The sequence below is a fragment of the Schistocerca serialis genome, chromosome 6 (assembly GCF_023864345.2).
Source record: "Schistocerca serialis cubense isolate TAMUIC-IGC-003099 chromosome 6, iqSchSeri2.2, whole genome shotgun sequence".
Classification (NCBI taxonomy): Eukaryota; Metazoa; Arthropoda; class Insecta; order Orthoptera; family Acrididae; genus Schistocerca; species Schistocerca serialis.
In genome coordinates, this window is record NC_064643.1 from 468,377,232 (window position 1) to 468,396,808 (window position 19,577).

The window sequence follows — 19,577 nt, forward strand, 5'->3', positions numbered from 1 at the left end:
GAATATTATATCAGAATATGAGCCTGTTCCGTTTTTCTTGTCTATATGCAACATTCGAATTGCTAGAAAGCTGTACAGCGGCAAGATGCAATGGGTTACCGACTCTGGCGTTTCATCACACAAGGTGAAAGTGCATATTACAGACTGTGGGCATTTATTTGTAGCATATGTTAAAGAGACTCGAGCTGTCTTGTGTTGCCTGTTGGATGGCTGTCCACTGTGCGTGGATTCTGGAACATTCAGGGGCGTCATTTGCTTCTGAGATCCATTTTGATCGTTATATATCTTGCTGGGTAGTTTTCATTAAACTGAGGTTCCCTCATGTTAGCGTGGGGGCCGATATGAAGTGATTGGTGTTACTGTTAAATTGATATTTAAGCTGTATGAGAGCGTTATGTACTGTTGTTGTCTTAAGGGAGTGTGCGCGTCAGGTTATTTCTTTAATTTGGTTGTTGCCTTCATTTCATTTAATAATTTTTTAAAATGCTACACAACTTCCTAGGTAATGTTATTTTGTATTGTTAAAATTATTGTACATTTCGGGGTCATTATGCAAAGTTTTTATGAAATTCCTAAGGGAAGCTAATTGTACTATGTGAAATTGTTGTGCTTTTGGGTGTCATTGTACACTCTCACTTTAAAATTGTAATTCTGTGGCTCACCATCTTATGGGGCATTCACTTTAATGCTTGAGTTTTTGTGGTGTTTAGTAAGAAGTGTTGTTTATGGGATATTGTCACGCACATCTCTCGAACCCAACACCACCATTTCCTCTGCCGTCACATTCTACACTAAAGTACTGCAATCAGAATGTTAATAATTTGCTCTGCCGTATGTTAAGAGCAGGTTTACTATCTTTTGGGTCAAACAAACGATTTTTTCAAAATTGCATTTTTGGATCCATAAAAGTGTTAGAATCCACTCCTGAAACGGTTTTTCCGAATAAGGAACGGAAATGTTTGTTATTCGTGGTTGAACAAAAAAGTGCACCTGCCTGAAATCGGCCTTTTTCACGCACCAGTTTTTTTGTTTCAGAGAACGAGTTATTGTACCGGTGCTTGGGAGGAAACACACAAAATTCAAATGAAGATTTGAACGCGTGTGTTTGGAAGTTAGCCCCCAAGCATCTGCATTCTTGTGCGAAGACTGTGGCGATTGCGTCTTCCCTGGCACTGAGCAGCTTCAACGAAGGGTATTCAACAATTCTGAAGACCATGACAACGATGGACGTCACCCTGGGACTCTATTCGACGCAGTTCACCAAGCATTCGGACGACCACCGGATTCAAGCCGCCGGAAACAGCTTGTCACCGGCCGCACGAGCGGCTCTGGAGCAGTTCAGGGTGGCCCAGATCGAGCAGAATGCCCTCTATGAGAAAGAGGAAGGACTAGTTTATGGACCCGGAATAGCAGATTGAACGTAAGTTGCACAATATTGCATTTATAAGTAGTCAAAACTTCAAACGCATTTTTCTCGAAATGACTTTTTTTATCGCGCGGTATGTAACTTCAAATTTACTGAACCGACTGGCATGATTCTTTGTTTCCGACGAAGCTAACTAAATTGTCTAGAAGTTGTACCACTTTTATTCAGATCCATCAACTATGAATATTTTTACTTGGCCAACGAAGTCGAAAAATCGATGAAGAAAACCCTTTTTTTTCAAATGGCCGCCATTTTGTTTCCTATGGACCAAATAACTTAAGCGAGGTACAACTCCTAAAGAACCTTATATACTTCGCTAACGTGAACTCAATTTTGATTTCAGACGAGCCGGCTGACCTGTGACATACCGCGCGTGGAGGTCTACATCGAAATTTTGTTTCGTTCCGACGGCACTACCTCGACATTTCCGGTCGAAAAAATTCCAGTTTGTTACGAAAATATCAATAAACATTTTGACCAAATTTGATATTGATATCTATAACACATCCCGAGAAAAAATTTATCAAAGAACATGCTTTTTTCGGGCCAAAGATAGTAAACCTTGCCTTTGTTATATTACCGACTTCGCTGTAAGTCTTTCAGATACCAAATAGGTTCCTTTCATTGAATTTGGTATGACCACGGTGTAATCAGGAAAGTTTTCCTGGTACCACGTCGGAGGCTGTACAGCCTCAGAGTGGCGCTGTGGCAAAGTCTCACTCTACACCCTCACTGGAATCATCAGGAACCACTTACATTTCTCCTGGAACATCCCGGGAGAACTCGGCACTCAACGCTTCACCTAGCCTCTGAAGTCTTCCCGGGAGTCTCCTATCAGTAGTAGCTTCCTCACTGATCTTCTCGTAACTCTTGACTACTCATATCGCTTGAAAGGTTACGTCTGGATCTTCATCCTGGATTTGCTCAGCAGCTGCGATACGTATTCTTTTCCCCAAAATAAAAATTGGTAGTCAGTTCATAAAAAATTTAAGTTTCATTTTACGATGTACAATATTTTTTGCGATGAGACACTGTTCATTGTCTCTTCAACAAAGGTAGGTGGTTTTGGCTGATTCTCAAGCATTGTACATTTGTTTTTAACAGACCTGTTTTACCTTTCCGATGCTCAAGCATTTTAGATTTGTTCTTAACAAATTTGCAGATCATCTGTATCCCTTCATGACTGATATCTTCCCTGACGATGATGGACCTTTCACCAGTATAACTGTCCGTGTCGCAAGGGCAGAAGCGTGTTACAGTGATTTGAGGAGCACGTTAGTGAAGTCAGTTTCCTGTCTTGGTTACAAAATTCGCCTGATCTAACCCTGTGGAACACTTCTGTGAAGCCATCGGGCGTCAGCTTCGTGTCCCTCCGGAAGCCTTCCAAGGACTTCGCTGTTTTATTGCGTTCCGAAGGTGGACCAACATGCTATTAATCATGTAGTCATGTTGTTTTGGCTGATTACTGTGAAAGAGGACGTAGGAGTACAATTTGTTTTTATTCGAAGGCAAAAATTCTTAACACGTGTTGTATGTAGTAGCCACACAGAAATGAGACGACTAAGAAGGAACAGACAGAAACTTAACGGTGGTGTGCTTAACCAGGACGTCATACAGAACTGACTCTTGGCCTACGATACATCCAGGCCTGAGCGCACGTCTGTGCGACGACAGCGTTGTAGTGTTCGTGGCCACCTATAAATATTTATCAAAGCCTTTTGGTTAAATTTTTTGACCGTGTAGCTGGAAAGCTTTCAGCAAAGATCTTTGATAACAGTAAGAGCGAGGGCCTAATTTCGATCACAGTTTGCCATTGTACACATGTCACTTCGCTTGATTTAGTGCATATAAGCTGTAAAATGAAGAAGTACATTTGGTAGCTGGGTATCAACTCAGTGATCATTGTAAAGTATATTTGGTGCGTGGGTACCACAACAGCGATCATTGCCAAGCATGAAGAGTACGAAATTCTTCGGAACACAAAGCATGCTGACTACAAAATCCGTAATAAACGGTTGGAATCTTACAAAGAAATTGGAAGAGCAATTAGCTGCATTCGAAGAAGGTGCACTGTGGATGATGTTAAGCTTACGTATAGAAAGGAAGTATGTGAAAGGAGACTGAGATGTCAAAAGTCGAGAGTTTTCAAAGTGTACATAAGTGAAACAAATGTATTTATTTGTAATATAAATAAAATACCAACTTTCATAAATTTATCCTTAGGTTATTTATGTACTGGTTCACATGTTTTCGGAATAACACGTAAAATGGTACACTGCGGGATTTGAATACTATGTTAAAAGTGGTATAGCCTTCGCCTGTTGTTAAAAGTATTAACCTACCCATGACACGATCTTTAGCAGAAATAGTATTCAAGATTTAAATAATCAAACACTGCACTAGTTACATATTTTCTCACGATTTGCACGAGGCTTCTCGAGAATTTATTCTCATGACCAATTTCAAATACTTACATTGGTATTTTATATGACCTTTCTTAAAATCGGACAAAAGAAATCTGTCCGATTGCAGTAAACCATAAAAACACAACTGCAGGGCAAAAGAGGCAGAACAGCTCACACAAAATACAGTCTATGTAAATATTTATTCTTGATAATGGGAATAAAGTCGCGAAACGTGTCATATTAAGCATGGAAAAATACGAAACTAGTGCAGTATTTCCTTATTTAAATCGTGAATGGCACACTTGCAGGCTTTCCAAAAATATCGATTATTATGAATGAAATTAAGAAATGGCATTTCGTAAATAAGTCCCGTATATGCAAAGATGAGGGACAGCTTGCGTGAGGACAAACTGAAATATTTGTTCGACCAGTATCAAATAATTTTCGTTGTTCCTTATGTCCTCGCCTTACTGTTCACGAAGCAAATTCTGGTGAACACTTCGAGTTTCTCTTTGCTATCCACGATTTCACCCACAATCACTTCAATTTCTCTTTATTTTCAAGCAATGCGCTCGCCACCATCATATGCTGTTGTACAGGCGATTAACTGTTCGGCTTCCATTCCCTAACAACAATGACGAAAAATTTTACACTCGCGTAATAGATCCACAGACTAATATTTCTAGTCTATGAATAGCTCCAGTGAAGTAGTTTGGTCATATAAATTTGACGAAATCTTTGACAAACATCTTCTACAGTGTAATAAGGGCTTCAGGCTTCATGCGTTTGTGTCGGCCAGCAGTAGCACTACATTGCTGACGTCTCACAGAAGCGCGCTCAAGCCTGTGTTTATCGTTGGCCACGCCACTGACTGTGTGTCTCAGATTTATTTCCTTCATGAGAGGTAGCTGTTGAAGTTATGCTCAGGTCACGTAATAAATTTTTGTTTGTGTTAGTAATCAAGTGATGTTAATGTCTGAGTTAAGATAATTAGAGAAGAAAGTGAATCAAATTCCATTTCATTACATAATGGATTATTACTATGACTCAGACAAAAGTCGGTATTTTGGAAGCACGTAAAGAGATGCATGTGCGTAGCTATTCTTGTGTTCCCAACAGAATACAAATAATGATGTGTCTTTCCGTGCAGAACGACAATGTGATGGTAGCTGCCAGAGTTCTGCGTAGCCTATAGTGCAATCAATCAACACTTACGACATAAACACTGCATTGAAATTTGTTTAATGATCTTTTCGATAACTCTGAGCAGCAGTTACGACGTTTCGTCGTTTAAAGTAGTAGCTTTCAAATAACATTAAAAAAATATGTGGTAAAATTTGCATTAGGAATATGCCACAAGAAATGAAAAGTCGTTCCCTTCGTCAAATGCGTCGAAGTAGCCCATCGAATTATTTGAAGCAATTTTTGTCCCAGAAAAGGAAAAAAAAATATAGTTCTTGCTTCTTCTCGCGAATTCATGAGGTCAATGGCAATTTAAACGAGGACAGCTCAGTTGTGTGGTCCTTATATCGCACAAGATTTTCCTTTACTTCAAGATATTGGGTAATATATATAATCATTGATATTGAACATTATATATAAGTTAATATGGAGTTGCAAAATTCGTCGGAGTAGTGATTTTTGAAGTAGCAAAACAACAATATTGGAACCGAGTTCAATAAAGGAGACCAATGTTTATGATCAACTTACCTTCAGCTCCTTGAGGATAACTTCGGGTCGCGTGGATTTCTTCAGAATGTTCCGATATTTGAACATGTTTTTCTGAAAATGAAAGAAACAACGTGTAAGTTATGGTGTGAAAGTATAATTTTTAGCTCTGTGCACAGCCCCAAAAGAATTATCTGGAATCACAGTTAAATAGCTTGAGAGAATATTTACTTTAACAAAGAATTTCACGAATGAACTCGTTCTTATTACGCGACACAGGTAAAAGTCGAGAGATTCCAATTAAAGGAGGTGATGATATCACGTATCATCTCAACCACTGAAAATAATTGCCTGGTAATGAAGAGCTTATGCCAGTTTCATTTCAGCTATAGCGGATGCTGACGAGACACAAAATTCGATACAGCTATTCTAATTGGTAAATTTTTCTCATCTTCTCAAAAGACCCGTTTTTGTAAGAATATAAGCGCGTTTCGATTAACCATAGTTAACAAAACGAAATGGGAGATCTGAGTAGTGAGCCGCACCTGGATAGAATTCGCACTTCTTGTCTTGCGCAGTCGCCTGCCTGGATGTGGTTCTTTGGTGGTTTTCCGTTCCTATCTACACAAATGTCGGACTACGCCATCTTGTTCCGTAACAATAAAAACACGAACACACAAACATGAAATTTACTTGGTTGTCATACAGAGGAATGTACGGATTATTTCACAGTTTAGATAAATAAAGAAATAAGTATATTTGGTAACCAATTTGGTGCAAATTACCTGTTGTGAAGCCATAGAACAGTTACGATATCAGTACGGACATTATGGCGCACCAGTGAATATTATGTTCTGTCAAACCCCAATAGATGCAAACACTGCAATATCGGTATAAGATAGTTTTAGGTTTTGCTATGACGTAGACATCCAGACGGTGGTAGGTCTTTGAGTCGTTAGCTATATTGTTGGTTTTCACTGACGCACACGTATTACGATCGTTGATAGGTGAATAGTTCTGCTACTATGAAGTACTACTCTTCCACTGCACAAGTGTCCATAGATCTTAAAGTATACATTTTAGAGCCCATAGCTACTTGACTTTTTTTCTTGTTTTGGTCCATAATATCTTCTCCAAAAATACGAAACCGAACACCTTGCAGTAGAAGAGGTGTGTTTCACAGTATGGAAGATGAGCAAGTGCTCATGGCTCTGAAGGTATATATTTTACAGCACACGTCTACCAGACAGTTTTTCTCGTTTTTGTCCACACTATCATCTCTGAAAGTTACCTACCCTACAATCGTAACAACAACAGTACCGGTGTATGTATTCCAGTCAGATGTATCAGAACGATTTTCGCTTACAATTTTCGACACAATCGTTTCCAAACCAAGTCGCCTATCTCAGATTGATACACTTTCCCTTATCCTCACCCCTGACAGTTTGTAGCGTCGTCACGGAATCACCCGGTGCAATGGAGAGTCTCACATGTTTCACGATGTTTGTTTGCTGCTCACTTATCAAGGGACGTGGACAATACAGATTTCCATTACATGTATGTTAGTATGTGAATAATGGTTTCTGTTTTCTTGTTAATAGAACTGGATAATGGAATGATATCTTCACAAAACATTTCAGGTTTTTGAATGAAATAAAAATAATTTCATGTGTCTCGATGGCCTGGTGCAAATTCTTTCGAACGTACGCTACTTCGGCGACTCCTGTGTCCTCAACCTACTCCAGTTATCCAACTTGAGACTTCAATTTTAAAGTGGAATCCGAACCATGTGTTATTTATGTCACCTCCTCGTATCTTTAAGAACTTAAGGCTAGGTTAAAAGGAAGACTGAAAAATCCGTGGTACGACCGATATTCGATCCCGCGACGTCTCGGCTTCCAGCCATTCGACTTACCACCAGATCCCCAGGCCCGACATTAGACTAAACGAATCACACGTTTGGACAACTGGAACAACTTCGCATCCATTTCGGAGGCTTTTGTGTCATTATCACATTTCATTCAAGCTGCTTCTCATTTGGTCTCACGAAGCTAAGCTGCCCCCGTACCGAATCTGTCCACCAGGAATAAAACCTGAAACTTCGGCGTTAGCTGCTAAACAGCAGAGGCAGTCACATTTCAGATTTATGTGGGAAGTGGCGACAAGAGTGACATCTGTTAACAGAAATACAGTAATTCCTAAACCGTGGATCATCGGATTCCCTTGACGAGTGGTCACTCGCTAAAACTGGAACAGGCTGAAAGCAAGGGAAAAAAGGAAAAGTAAGGGAAGGAAAAAATTAGGGCTGCGTCTCCTGAGTAGAGTCCTGCCCAGCTGAAAAGACGACTGATGAGGAGGTGTCCAGTAATAGGAGGCAGACAATCATGCTATGCACTGGCCAAAAGTGTCACATTCTGTCGACTGCATCTGTCGGTGGGGAGCATTTTGGAGGGGTGTTCAACATTTTGTATACATACAGGTATGGCTATTTTCGAGATGTGTTCATTAAGGGCAACAAAGCCACTAAAAACCATAAGGAGTTTTGGTATTACCTTAAGTTAATAAGTGGATCGAAATCATCTATTCAATTGCTCAGTGATCATAATGGCGCTGAAATGTAAGATGACGGAGAAAAGGCCTAAATGCTGAATTCAGTACTCCGTAGTTGTTTCATGGCGGAGACCGTGACACGATTCTTCCATTCAGCAATCGCACTAACGCTGAAATGGCAGGTATTGAGGTAAAGGCTTGTGAACCCGGTGAGAGATTATGAGAAAGAACTCGAGCCGCTTCTAGCAGTAGTATACCGTAGTTTGCTGGAACAACGAAGGATACCAAGCATTGAAAAAAGCAGCACAGGTGATTACTGATACACATAATTATAGGCCTAAGCCGCTGGCGTCAATCTGTTGTGGAATTAAGGAACATGTTTTTTACTCTCACACTGTAACGATTCTGGAGAACGAAAATCTGCTTTACAAAAACTAACATGGAATCCGCAAATATAAGTCTTACCGAACACTGTTTTGTGTGTTCATATGTGAAATCTAGAGCGCCGTAACAAAATACGAGCTTACCGGGTATCGGACCAAGATAAAATGGTTCAAATGGCTCTAAGCACCATGGGACTTAACATCGGAGGTCACCAATCCCTTGACTTAGAAACTACTTAAACCTAACTAACCTAAGGATATCACACACATCCATACCCGAGGCAGGATTCGAAACTGCGTCCGTAGCAGCAGCGCGGTTCCGGACTGAAGCGCCTAGAACCGCTCGGCCACAGCGACCGGCAGTTTACAAGAGAGAGACTTAAATATTTTATTCACAACCTAATGAAATCGACAGATGTAAAGATGATCTATGAAGTATCCTACGGGAATGTTGTAAGGCCATTATTGTTTACAACACACACTGAAGATCCACCTGCCTAATATCTTGTAGAGCCCCGGCGAGCACGCACAACTGGCGCAACACGATGTGGCATGGTGCGGCATGGACGCCACTAATGTCTGAAGTAGTGCTGGAGGAAATGGACACCATGATACCTGCAGGACCGTGCATAAATCCGTAAGAGTACGGGCGGTTGGAGATCTCACCAGAACAGCACGTTGCATGAGTCCCAGATACGCTCACTAACGATCATGTCTGGGAAGTTTGGTGGACATCGGAAGTGTCTAAACTCAGAAGAGTGTTCCTGGAGCCACTTTATAGCAATTCTGGACATGTGGAGTGTCGCACTGTCCTGCAGGAACTGCCCAAGTCTGTCGGAATGTACAATGGACATGAATGGATGCAGGTGATCAGACAGGATGCTCACGTACGTGTCACCTGACAGACCCATATCTAGAGGTATTGCGGGTCACATATCATTTCAACTGCACACGCCCCACACCACCACAGAGCCTCCGCCAGCTGGAACAGTCCTCTGCTGACATCTGGGTCCATAGATTTGTGAGGTCATCTTCATACCCGTACACCTACATCCGCTTGGGACAATTTGAAACGAGACTCGTCCAACCAGACAACATTGCGGGTCACATATCATTTCAACTGCACACGCCCCACACCACCACAGAGCCTCCGCCAGCTGGAACAGTCCTCTGCTGACATCTGGGTCCATAGATTCATGAGGTCATCTCCATACCCGTACACCTACATCCGCTTGGGACAATTTGAAACGAGACTCGTCCCACCAGACAACATGTTTCCATTCATCAACAGTCCAATGTCGGTGTTGACGGGTCCAGGCGAGGCGAAAGCTTTGTGTCGTGCAGTCATCAAGGGTACATGAGAGGGCCTTCGTCTCCGAAAGCCCATATCGGTGATGTTTAGTTGAATGGTTCGCACGCTGACATTTGTTGATGGCCCAGCACTGAAATCTGCAGCAATTTGCGGAAGGTTTGCACTTCTGTATCCTTGAACGATTCTCTTCAGTCGTCCTTGCTCTCGTTCTTGTAGGATCTTTTGCCGGCCGCAGCGATGTCGGAGATTTGATGTTTTACCGGATTCCTGATATTCACGGTACACTCGTGAAATTGTCGTACGGGGAAATCCAGATTTCATTGCTACCTTGGAGATGCTGTGTCCCATCGCTCGTCGCCAACTATAACACCAAGTTCAAACTCACTAAAATCTTGATAACCAGCCGTTGTATCAGCAGTAACCAATCTAACAACAGCGCCAGACACTTGTTGTCTTATATAGGCGTTGCCTACCGCAGAGCCATATTCTACCTGTTTACGTATCTCTGTATCTGAATACGCATGTCTATGGCAATTTCTTTGTCGCTTCAGTGTATATGATCTAGTGGACACCGACCGGAAGATCTATGAGGCTTTTTGCACATGATGCTGCTGACTATGGAAATGCTGCAGCGCCAGAATGTTGTAGTGAAATGCAGGAAGATCTGCGGAGGATCGACGACAGGTGCGTGGATTGGGACTTGACGCTGAACGTAAATAAGTGTAACAGTTTGCCAGTAAATAGGAGAGGTGGTCAATTACTGTTTTTGGAGTACGTTATTGGAGAAAAAGCACAGAAAACATTAGTAACTCTACAAATGTACGACCTATTGAGCAGAATCACCACATAAAACGAAGTATAGGAAAAGCAGATAGCAGGCCGAATGAGACATTCGGAGAATATTAAAGAAATCTAATTCATCCACGAAAGAAGTGGCTTACGAAACATTCGTTCGGACAAGTCTTAACTGTTGTTCGTCAGTCCGGGACCCTTACCAAGCAGAATTAACGGAAGAGATAGAGAAGATCCAACGAAGAGCGGCGTGTTTCGTCACGGGATCGTTTAGTAAGCACCAGCGCGTTGCGTAGATGCTCAACAAACTCCCTTGGCAATCGCTACAAGAGAGAGGTTGGGTAGCATGGAGAACGTTACTGCTGAAATTTCAAGAGTGAACACTAAAAGAAAAGAGAGAAGTGACGCTTGAGGTGTCGCATGCGACGCGTCAGTTTCTCCGCCGCCGCTACGCCCCGGGGCAGCAGCCTGGGAGACGGGTGACTGCAGCGAACAGTCTCTTCAGCTGTTCGCCAACTGCAGCCAGCCGCTAACAAACAGCGGCACGTCATTGTCGCAATCAAGTCCAAATCCGAAAACAGGGTCGTGAATGAAGCACTTGTACAACATGTAGCACTGAAAGCCCGTTTATTACAGACACCAGCGAACAGACAGAACTCAACTCCGTGACAGAGTGTAATGCAATTTATACATACATCGAATATTCCAGAAAATACAAAAGTTGCAAAGAAAAAAAAATCGAGACCCTTCCAGAAATGATATATACTAATTAACAGGTATTCGCTTTTTATCAGGTTCGAACTGGCGACCCACAGCAGCCAGCTACGCTAACTACTACAGCACAAGGCATTCGGCACAATTCGCGGCGATATTTTGAAGTCCAATTACAGGCGTAACATTAATAGGTCTCATGACATGGCAACTGTCAGAATTTCTCCCACCGTTGAAAATATCTCAGAGCGTATCACCAGCCCTTTCACCGATCATCTACTGACTTTCGCTAGTACGACAGTTCGCAACCCTGGGCAGCAAAGGGCTGCCAGCACAAGTGCTTCTCTCCCCTGCTTATAGTCGAGGTGACTGTTTCACAGTGCAGTTCAAATTACATGTTGCTTCGCCGTTTAGAAGTCTTTCAGGTTGCATAAATGTTACACGTCAGTTTACGCGTCTTTCCATTGCGCAGCTGATGATGTTTTAATCAATTTTTTGTGATTAATATTTCTTTTATAATATGTACAGTGTTGAAATCGCTTTCTGCAGTAGACAGGGTGGTCCATTGATCGTGACCGGGCCAAGTACCTCACGAAATAAGCGTCAAACGAAAAAACTACGAAGAACGAAACTTGTCTAGCTTGAAGGGGGAAACCAGATTACGCTATTGTTGGCCCGCTAGATGGCGCTGCCATAGGTCAAACGGATATCAACTGCGTTTTTTTAAAAATAGGAACCCCCATTTTTATTACATATTAGTGTAGTACGTAAAGGATCCACCGTTTTCGCTTTGTGATAGATGGCGCTGTAATAGTCACAAACATATGGCTCACAATTTTAGACGAACAGTTGGTAACAGGTACGATTTTTAAATTAAGATACAGAACGTAGGTACGTTTGAACACTTTATTTCGGTTGATCCAATGTGATACATGTAGCTTTGTGAACTTATCATTTCTGAGAACGCATGCTGTTACAGCGTGATTACTTGCAAATACCACATTAATGCAATAAATGCTCAAAATGATGTCCGTCAACCTAAATGTATTTGGCAATACGACATTCCTCTCAACAGCGAGTAGTTCGCCTTCCGTAATGTTCGCACATTCATTGACAATGCGCTGACGCATGTTGTCAAGCGTTGTCGGTGGATCACGATAGCAAATATCCTTCAACTTTCCCCACAGGAAGAAATCCGGGGACGTCAGATCCGATGAACGTGCGGTGCTTCAACGACCAATCCACCTGTCATCAAATATGCTATTCAATACCTCTTCAACGGCACACGAGCTATGCGCCGGAAATCCATCATGTTGGAAGTACATCGCCATTCTGTCATGCAGTGAAACATCTTGTAGTAACATCAGTAGAACATTACGTAGGAAATCAGCATACATGGAACCATTTAGACTGCCATCGATAAAATGGGGGCCAATTATCCTTCCTCCCATAACGCCGCACCATATATTAACCCGCCAAGGTCGCTGATGTTCCACTTGTCGTAGCCATCGTGGATTTTCCGGTGCAAATACCGTCCGCACTGGTGGAATGTTATATGATACCACGTACTTATGCGTTTGTGTCTATTACAGCGCCATCTACCACAAAGCGAAAATGTGGTCCAACTAAAACATTCATATTTCTTTACGTACTACACGAATATGTAATAAAAAAATGGGGGGTTCCTATTTTTTAAAAACGCAGTTGATATCCGTTTGACCTACGGCAGGGCCATCTAGCTTGCCAACCATAGCGCCATCTGGTTTCCCCCTTCAAGCTAGACGAGTTTCGTTCTTTGTAGTTTTTTCGTTTGATGCTTATTTCGTGAGATATTTGGCCCAGTCACTATCAATGGACCACCCTATATACGTTTACACAGGCAGGTCGCTTAAAGATAATATGAAGTTATTATTTTGTGTAGTTTATCACACGTTGAGGAAGGGCAAATCACGAGTTTTTATGTGATGGATGTTACTGAGAGCGCGTACTATTTTTAGCTGCTGCTTTGGGGTACTGCGGTTTTCGATACGGCTTAATGCTGGTTTTCTCCAGTCAGACTGAATGTATCATGGGATGTGCATCTCAGTCGTCCCGTATTTATCTCTGTCTTATCATGCTGCATCGGCGTTCTTAACTCTGATTAACCGAAACTATATTATTACTAAAAGTGTACCGACTCAAAGACGCCTCCAACCAGTGATCTCTACACTATTTGGATATCGAGCTCCAGCTGTCTGAACGCGCCAGCCAAAGATGCTCGTATTTCGTTTCATGGCACGAGAACACAAACTGAAAATACTTTTCGATTCCGCTCCGTCATCAGCCTACTACATGGCATATTGATATAAAGTTCAAAGCCAGGAATACGCAAAGAATTATTTATCGCGTAGAGAAGATAGAAATTTTTTTATCTAACTACAACATGGCAGACTGTGCAGATGACAAGAATATGCAGGTACGCTGAAGTTACAGGCTGTGTGTTTGGACGACGGTTCAATCCCGCGTCCGGCCATCCTGATTGAGGTTTTCCGTGATTTTCCTAAATCACTCCAGGCAAATGCCGGGATGGTTCCTCTGAAAGGGCACAGCCGACTTCCTTCCCTAAACCGATGAGACCGATGACCACGCTGTCTGGCCTCCTTCCCCAAACAACCAACCAACCAACCAGGCTGTGTGTTTGGCGGCGCTGTGGGCAGTGCGGCGGTGGCGCCTCCCGAACGAAGCTGCCTGTCGTCTACTGGGATGTGACAGGGAAAGTTCTCTTCCGCCATCAGCTTTGAACCTCCATAGTGACCATCGGCGGAGTGCACCCCGCTGGAGCCCTGGACCTTTTTTCCTGTATCGTCAACGACGGCGGCTACGACAGAGTGATCATTGTGCTGACGATCACCTGTTTGGGGCTGTGAACCCTAGCGTACCTGGTTTGGCTAACGTAAGGAAGTTGGCTGTCTTATGTTTACGCGCACTTAAGCACAGTGGTTGCGGTCTTGTTAGTTTTCTCTATTTAATCGAAGCTCAGTTATGTGACAAAATTACAATACGTATAATTTTTATTAGCTGCGCCGGCCGCGGTGGTCTAGCGGTTCTAGGCGCTCAGTCAGGAACCGCGCGACTGCTACGGTCGCAGGTTCGAATCCTGCCTCGGGCATGGATGTGTGTGATGTCCTTAGGTTAGTTAGGTTTAAGTAGTTCTAAGTTCTAGGGGACTTATGACCACAGCTGTTGAGTCCCATAGTGCTCAGAGCCATTTGAACCATTTTTTTTATTAGCTGCAATGATGAATTTGGATGTCTGTTGTCCAAGTAAAAAATGTTTTTTGCTTTATTGAGGCTTAATGCCTGTCATGCCACAACAGTATTTTCCATGCATAGACTGGTGGCCGAGCGGTTCTGGCGCTACAGTCTGGAACCGCGCGACCGCTACGGTCGCAGGTTCGAATCCTGCTTCGGGCATGGATGTGTGTATTGTTCTTAGGTTAGTTAGGTTTAAGTAGTTCTAAGTTCTAGGGGACTTATGACCTCAGCAGTTGAGTCCCATAGTGCTCAGAGCCACGTGAACAATTTTGAACCATGCATAGATAATGGGGGATTTATAAACGTTTCATGACAGTGCCTTTTCATAAATTACTGTAGTTGGATGCTACGGAAGTAGGGGCGGTAGATCCATTGAATTGTTTAAAACTATACTTGTTGTTGTTGTTGTTGTGGTCTTCAGTCCTGAGACTGGTTTGATGCAGCTCTCCATGCTACCCTATCCTGTGCAAGCTTCTTCATCTCCCAGTACTTACTGCAACCTACATCCTTCTGAATCTGCTTATTGTATTCATCTCTTGGTCTCCCTCTACGATTTTTACCCTCCACGCTGCCCTCCAACGCTAAACTGGTGATCCCTTGATGCCTCAGAACATGTCATACCAACTGGTCCCGTCTTCTTGTCAAGTTGTGCCACAAACTCCTCTTCTCCCCAATTCTATTCAATACCTCCTCATTAGTTATGTGATCTACCCATCTAATCTTCAGCATTCTTCTGTAGTACCACATTTCGAAAGCTTCTATTCTCTTGTTGTCCAAACTATTTATCGTCCATGTTTCACTTCCATACATGGCTACACTTCATACAAATACTTTCAGAAACGACTTCCTGACCGGCTGGTCCCGGCGGAGGTTCGAGTCCTCCCTCGGGCATGGGTGTGGGTGTTTGTCCTTAGGATAATTTAGGTTAAGTAGTGTGTAAGCTTAGGTACTGATGTCCTTAGCAGTTAAGTCCCATAGGATTTCACACACATTTTTTTGAGTTCCTGACACTTAAATCTCTACCCGATGTTAACAAATTTCTCTTCTTCAGAAACTCTTTCCTTGCCATTGTCAGTCTACATTTTATATCTTCTCTACCTCGACCATCATCAGTTATTTTGCTCCCCAAATAGCAAAAATCCTTTACTACTTCAAGTGTCTCATTTCCTAATCTAATTCCCTCAGCATCACCCGACTTAATTCGACTACATTCCATTATCCTCGTTTTACTTTTGTTGATGTTCATCTTATATCCTCCTTTCAAGTCACTGTCAATTCCGTTTAACTGCTCTTCCAAGTCCTTTGCTGTCTCTGACAGAATTACAATGTTATCGGCAAACCTCAAAGTTTTTATTTCTTCTCCATGGATTTTAACACCTACTCCGAATTTTTCTTTCGTTTCCTTTACTGCTTGCTTAATATACAGATCGAATAACATCGGGGAGAGGCTACAACCCTGTCTCACTCCCTTCCCAACCACTGCTTCCCTTTCATGTCCCTCGACTCTTATAACTGCCATCTGGTTTCTGTACAGATTGTAAATAGCCTTTCGCTCCAGGTATTTTACCCCTGCCACATTCATAATTTGAAAGAGAGTATTCCAGTCAACATTGTCAAAAGTATTCTCCAAGTCTACAAATGCTAGGAACGTAGATTTGCCTTTCCTTAATCTTTCTTCTAAGATGTACTTTGTCTTCAATTAATTGGATGAGAATTATGAATTTTATTTTCTTCCAATCGGATTTTTTGGTATAATAGTTTAATTTATTTTTAAAGAAGAGTATTACACTCATCTTAACCTAGACCTTCCACTCGCTTCTAACGGTACGAAAATTACATACAAAACATGGAGAAGTACTAATAAAACAGAAACAAATAGTAATTCCTAATTTTTGGTATCAGAACACCATTCTACTTTGCATTAAGCTTCTTTTGAGGAATCGCTCTGCTCTGTGTGGTGAGTACAACAGAAGGTATAAATTTTCTTAATTTACGATAATCTGTAGATCTTTATGCTCTGTAGCACCTTAACTAACTATGCTACGAGATTAAGCGCAGACTTATCTGTTTTGTCCTGATGAGGCCTTTAATCTCTTATAGTTAACTTTTTCAGAGCTATCGTGCTTGATGCACGTTCTGTTGTGATTGTGGTTTTAGGATTGCCTCTTGGCGGCCGCATGCTTTCGCAGCGGCCACAAATGACCGCGAACCGCGCCGCGTGTTTCCGGTCAAACTGGGCTACCTCCTGCCCTCCTACTTGCACAATCACGCCTGTCAGCAAATTGCTTTGGGCAAGCACCTTACAAATATCGTCATTTGCAGGCCGAAGAAGCTACCTGGTCGCTTCTGATGTCTGACGTCTGGGCACTGCCCAGTACGCGTAGGGCGACCACGCCGCCTCTGCTTCCAGACTCACGAGTATGTGATATCGGTCTACATCTACATCTACATCGATACTCCGCAAGCCACCCAACGGTGTGTGGCGGAGGGCACTTTACGTGTCACTGTCATTACCTCCCTTTCCTGTTCCAGTCGCGTATGGTTCGCGGGAAGAACGACTGTCTGAAAGCCTCCGTGCGCGGTCTAATCTCTCTAATTTTACATTCGTGATCTCCTCGGGAAGTATAAGTAGGGGGAAGCAATATATTCGATACCTCATCCAGAAACGCACCCTCTCGAAACCTGGCGAGCAAGCTACACCGCGATGCAGAGCGCCTCTCTTGCAGAGTCTGCCACTTGAGTTTATTAAACATCTCCGTAACGCTATCACGGTTACCAAATAACCCTGTGACGAAACGCGCCGCTCTTCTTTGGATCTTCTCTATCTCCTCCGTCAACCCGACCTGGTACGGATCCCACACTGATGAGCAATACTCAAGTATAGGTCGAACGAGTGTTTTGTAAGCCACCTCCTTTGTTGATGGACTACATTTTCTAAGCACTCTCCCAATGAATCTCAACCTGGTACCCGCCTTACCAACAATTAATTTTATATGATCATTCCACTTCAAATCGTTCCGTACGCATACTCCCAGATATTTTACAGAAGTAACTGCTACCAGTGTTTGTTCCGCTATCATATAATCATACAATAAAGGATCCTTCTTTCTATGTATTCGCAATACATTACATTTGTCTATGTTAAGGGTCAGTTGCCACTCCCTGCACCAAGTGCCTATCCGCTGCAGATCTTCCTGTATTTCGCTACAATTTTCTAATGCTGAAACTTCTCTGTATACTACAGCATCATCCGCGAAAAGCCGCATGGAACTTCCGACACTATCTACTAAGTCATTTATATATATTGTGAAAAGCAATGGTCCCATAACACTCCCCTGTGGCACGCCAGAGGTTACTTTAACGTCTGTAGACGTCTCTCCATTGATAACAACATGCTGTGTTCTGTTTGCTAAAAACTCTTCAATCCAGCCACACAGCTGGTCTGATATTCCGTAGGCTCTTACTTTGTTTATCAGGCGACAGTGCGGAACTGTATCGAACGCCTTCCGGAAGTCAAGAAAAATAGCATCTACCTGAGAGCCTGTATCTAATATTTTCTGGGTCTCATGAACAAATAAGGTGATTTGGGTCTCACACGATCGCTGTTTCCGGAATCCATGTTGATTCCTACATAGTAGATTCTGGGTTTCCAGAAATGACATGATACGCGAGCAAAAAACATGTTCTAAAATTCTACAAGAGATCGACGTAAGAGATATAGGTCTATAGTTTTGCGCATCTGCTCGACGACCCTTCTTGAAGACTGGGACGTACCATCACAGGCACAGATAATATTGCATGTCTTCCAGCAACAGACGGGTTCAACACCGGTCTTACAAGTCAGCAACGTGGCCAAGTACGTCGTACTCCTATTCAATGATTTAACGCGCGCTTGTTTCAAAAATAGTTCAAATGTCTCTGAGCGCTATGGGACTTAACATCGGAGGTCATCAGTCCCCTAGAACTTAGAACTTGTTAAACCTAACTAACCTAAGGACATCATACACATCCATGCCCGACGCAGGATTCGAACCTGTGACCTTAGCGGTCGTGCGGTTCCAGACTGTAGTACCTAAAACCACTCGGCCACACCGGCCGGCTGCGCTTGTTTCACCAATTGTTTTAATTGAATGTAACCGTTCAGAACGATATGCTGCAGCATAATTGTAGGCTGCCTTTTTGTGACGCTGTCTGTTAAAAAAATAGAGTAACTGTTTTCTATCGAGATGAGTGAACTTTTACGCCCACGACGCAGCTTGTGTCACCAGTCTGAATAGCCGACGAAGTTGTGTGTCACATATGGAGGCGGTCAATTTTCCGCTTCGAGAGCAGGAATATTCCGATATATTTGCCGTTTACTTCTGAGAAGGGACACTGAAGTGATCGCACCACTGGAGCATTGTCTGACGTGGGCGGCGTGTTGGTACGTATCTCTCGGCTTGTGCTTCCACGCCCACGGCTTTACGCAGTGGGAGAGGCTTACATCGCATGTGAAACAAGATGCTGAATTTTATCAGGTAATGTTAGGAGAGATCGCCTTGCGCCACGTCTTCCTGCTATAGGGGAGAAGAAACGTGGTTCGATTTCTTCACAGCATCTAGTACGGTAAAAAAGAAAGTAATTTCCCAATAGAAAATTTTGGTGTTGCACAGTTCTTCTGGTTACAGTATACAATGACATTCCTTTTCACCCCGATGGGGTGGCGAGCTAGGTCACAAGTAAAAAAGACACAAGAAAGAAAGATGGTTTAAACATTAACTGAGAGATACGAGACGTGTTTTTTTAAGTAAGTACCGTTTTGAAACCAAAATGAAACAGGCAGACTTTTCTTAGCAATTCTATCTTTACACAAAAGCCTGTGCTTTTCTACATAATTTCCAACAACATTGAGGCACGGTTCGTATCGTACAACCAGTTCCTGAATGCCATTTTCATAGAGGTCTGCCGCCTCATTAAGTAACACTGCATAAAGCGCACTTCTTGATACTTGAGGAAACTCATCGCATATCGTAGAAAGGATAAAGTGTCTGTTCTCCC

The 19,577-nt window shown here is 42.7% G+C and overlaps 1 protein-coding gene across 1 annotated transcript in view; it reads right to left on the bottom strand.

Annotated features, from left to right (window-relative positions):
• The window catches only part of LOC126484923 (C-Maf-inducing protein-like), a 970,852-nt gene that overhangs the window by 80,416 nt on the left and 870,859 nt on the right, over nt 1–19,577 (bottom strand). The window contains exon 4 of the mRNA XM_050108524.1: nt 5,542–5,613. Within this exon, the coding sequence (XP_049964481.1) occupies nt 5,542–5,613 (72 nt within the window). The remainder of the gene's footprint in view (nt 1–5,541; nt 5,614–19,577) is intronic.